The sequence below is a fragment of the Aptenodytes forsteri genome, unplaced genomic scaffold (genome assembly GCF_000699145.1).
Source record: "Aptenodytes forsteri isolate BGI_AS27 unplaced genomic scaffold, ASM69914v1 Scaffold68, whole genome shotgun sequence".
Lineage (NCBI taxonomy): Eukaryota > Metazoa > Chordata > Aves > Sphenisciformes > Spheniscidae > Aptenodytes > Aptenodytes forsteri.
This window is the reverse complement of record NW_008795382.1, coordinates 3242326-3244953: the sequence shown is the minus strand read 5'-3', so window position 1 is coordinate 3244953 and position 2628 is coordinate 3242326. Positions and strand designations below refer to the sequence as shown.

General features: G+C 61.5%; 1 protein-coding gene across 1 annotated transcript in view; it reads left to right on the top strand.

Annotated features, from left to right (window-relative positions):
* The window catches only part of RXRA (retinoid X receptor alpha), a 127734-nt gene that overhangs the window by 86320 nt on the left and 38786 nt on the right, over positions 1-2628 (top strand). Inside the window, 1 exon segment of the mRNA XM_009280637.1 lies at positions 668-933. Coding sequence (XP_009278912.1) covers positions 724-933 — 210 coding nt within the window. The 5' untranslated portion in view covers positions 668-723.

Below are 2628 nucleotides of genomic sequence, written 5' to 3'. Positions count from 1 at the left end.
CCGCTGGGGCGCAGGCAGACGCAGCCCGTCCGCTGCTGCCTGCGGAAAGCTGCCCCCTGCTACCCGCGCAGCAGGCAGGCATGTTCCTCCTTGCCAACACACGCAGACTTCCCCATCGCACACTCGTGCCCTGGACGGACACACAAACCACACGTGCAATGCACAAACACGCTCTCGCCACCAAACCGCCCTCCCCGCTGCCGCAACGTGGGGTTGCTGCAGGGCATGCAAGCTCCTCCGCGCTCCCCATGCATGGCCTGGCACTGCAATGCTGTGATAAATCTGAACTGTCCTGCAGCATGGAGGGCATCTGTCCGCTCCTGTGGTGGGGTTTCTACCCGTGCATCAGCCGGAGCAGCGATGCTGCCTCCGCAGCAGAGTTTAGAGCTGGGGTACAGTGGGTGAGCGAGACAGAGGAGGGCAGTGACGGCTGGCTCTCGAGGTGGAAATGCTCTCAGGGCCTGTCTTAACGCCTGTGTAGGTACTCCAGCAGAAGGTGGTTTTGAAAGATGGAGAATGCATTGGGAATTTCAGGGGCAGGTTGAAAAGCAGCCCCTCGGCAGGGCGAGGAGCAGGGGGCTGCTGCTCAGGGCTTGCTGCGGCGATGTGTCAGAGCCTGTCCTAGATGGAAGACTCAGCCCTATTTCTCTCTTTCCTCTCTTAACAGATTTCTCCAACCAAGTCAATTCCACGTCCCTGAACTCTCCCACGAGCCGGGGACCCATGGCCACCCCATCCCTCCACCCGTCCATCGGGCCGGGCATCGGCTCTTCGCTGGGCTCCCCGGGCCAGCTCCACTCGCCCATCAGCACGCTGAGCTCACCCATCAATGGCATGGGACCTCCATTCTCCGTCATCAGCTCCCCCATGGGCCCGCACTCGATGTCCGTCCCCTCCACCCCCAGCCTGGGATTCGGCACCAGCAGCCCGCAGGTAAGGGGAAGGTGACAAGGGACGTCGCTGCTGCCTGTTTAGCTGGGGAGAAGCCACCTCCATGGGTTCCCGATCCAGACCTGGCTCTGGTCTCCCCGCTGCAAGCCCCGGCTCGCAGGAGGCTGCGCTGGCCAGGCAAGCACAGGGAGATAAACTCCATTGCAGGCAGCGCAGGCGGGCGCTGAAGGGTGGCAAAAAGCAGAAGCCCAAGGGGGAAACTAAGTTGGAGGCATCCTGCTCCTCTGGCCAGAGCTGGGCGGCTGCAGCCGCCTTTGGGGCTGCCCTGGCTGGGCTACAGGAGACCAGCACAGTCGGAGTATGACCATCCATCATCTCCCATCGCTTGTCCCCTCCGGTCCTGCCCTCTCCATCCCCAGGCTGGGGGTGAAAGGGGAGCAGTGACTACCCCTGGGTCACCTGGGGGCTGGTGTAGCTCTGGCAGGGGCCAGAGCCACCCTAGGACTATCTGCACTCCGTGCTTCTCGCCCGAGCAGTCCTGTCCCCTCTCGGGGAACTGGCACGTCCCCTCCGGGGCCAGCCTGCGGTCCCCATGGCATGCGCCGAGGGGTCCCCTGCCCGCTGCCCCTCGCTGGCAGGGCTGCTTTCTCCTCGCAGGGGAAGGACTGGCGTTCGCTGGCTGAAGATTATGTAAAAAAACCTCCAACTACGGAGAGATAAGCTCTTTTTAAAAATAGCAAGATCGGGGCGCGCTGGCCAGCCCCTGCCACCTGTTGCTGGCTGCTCACACCGTATATGTTTAGTAAAAGGGCAGATTAAGGAATTGGCCACCACCTGCCACTCGCTGCGGGTTTATTTATTCCAGGCCCTCTCTGGGAGTCAAGCACCTGCCAGCACCTTTATTTTTAAATATTGGCCTGATTTATTTCCAGAGATAACAGGTCTTTCTACCCGGGGCTGGGAAGGGCTGTACTGTGCTGAGTCCCGTCCCCGGGGACCCCCAGGCAGCTTCCCCAGGACCCAGCATCTCCATGCCGGCCGGAGAGGTGGCAGCTTTATTTGCCTTTTCATGGGCTTCTCCCATGCAGGATCCGGCCCGTGACCCTCATAGATGTGCGGAGACCTGCACCCTGCAGGCCGGTGTGGCTGGGTCCGGCTGGGTCCCACTCCCCGGTGCGGGAGATGAGTGGGGTGGATTTGCCGCCTCCCGTCCCGTGGCTGAGGGAAGGGGAACTGAAACGGTGCCTGGGAACAGGCAGCCAGAGCAAAATTAGCAGCGAGAGAGCCAAAATGGTGGGGAAGGAGTGGGAAGGGGGGATGTGAAGCAACGCAGGGGTGAGCCGCAAGCCGGGGAGGAAACAGGGAAGGGGCGATGCACCCCCAGCGTCAATTAAAAAGCGCAGTTTGCTTTAGGGACCAGCGAGCCAGGGGAACCGAAATAAAACGCAGCCACAGGGCAGAAAGGGGAATTGAGAGTGTGGTCAGATGGTGCTGGGAAGCAAGCTAGCAGCGCGGCGGCTCCAGCCCTCTCGGCGCGGTGCAAGTGCCTGTCCTTTGTTCAGGGACTTGTCTTAAGTGGTTTTCCTAGAGGTGACAGTTACGAGGTCTTCAGCCTAATGGCTCCTGCCATCTGTTCCCTGTCTGGGCGCATTAGGTCCCTGTCCCCGTCCCTGTCCCTGCAGCAGGCAGAGGTGCCTACCTGGACCTGCAGAGGAGTGCGGGAGGAGGAGGAGGAGG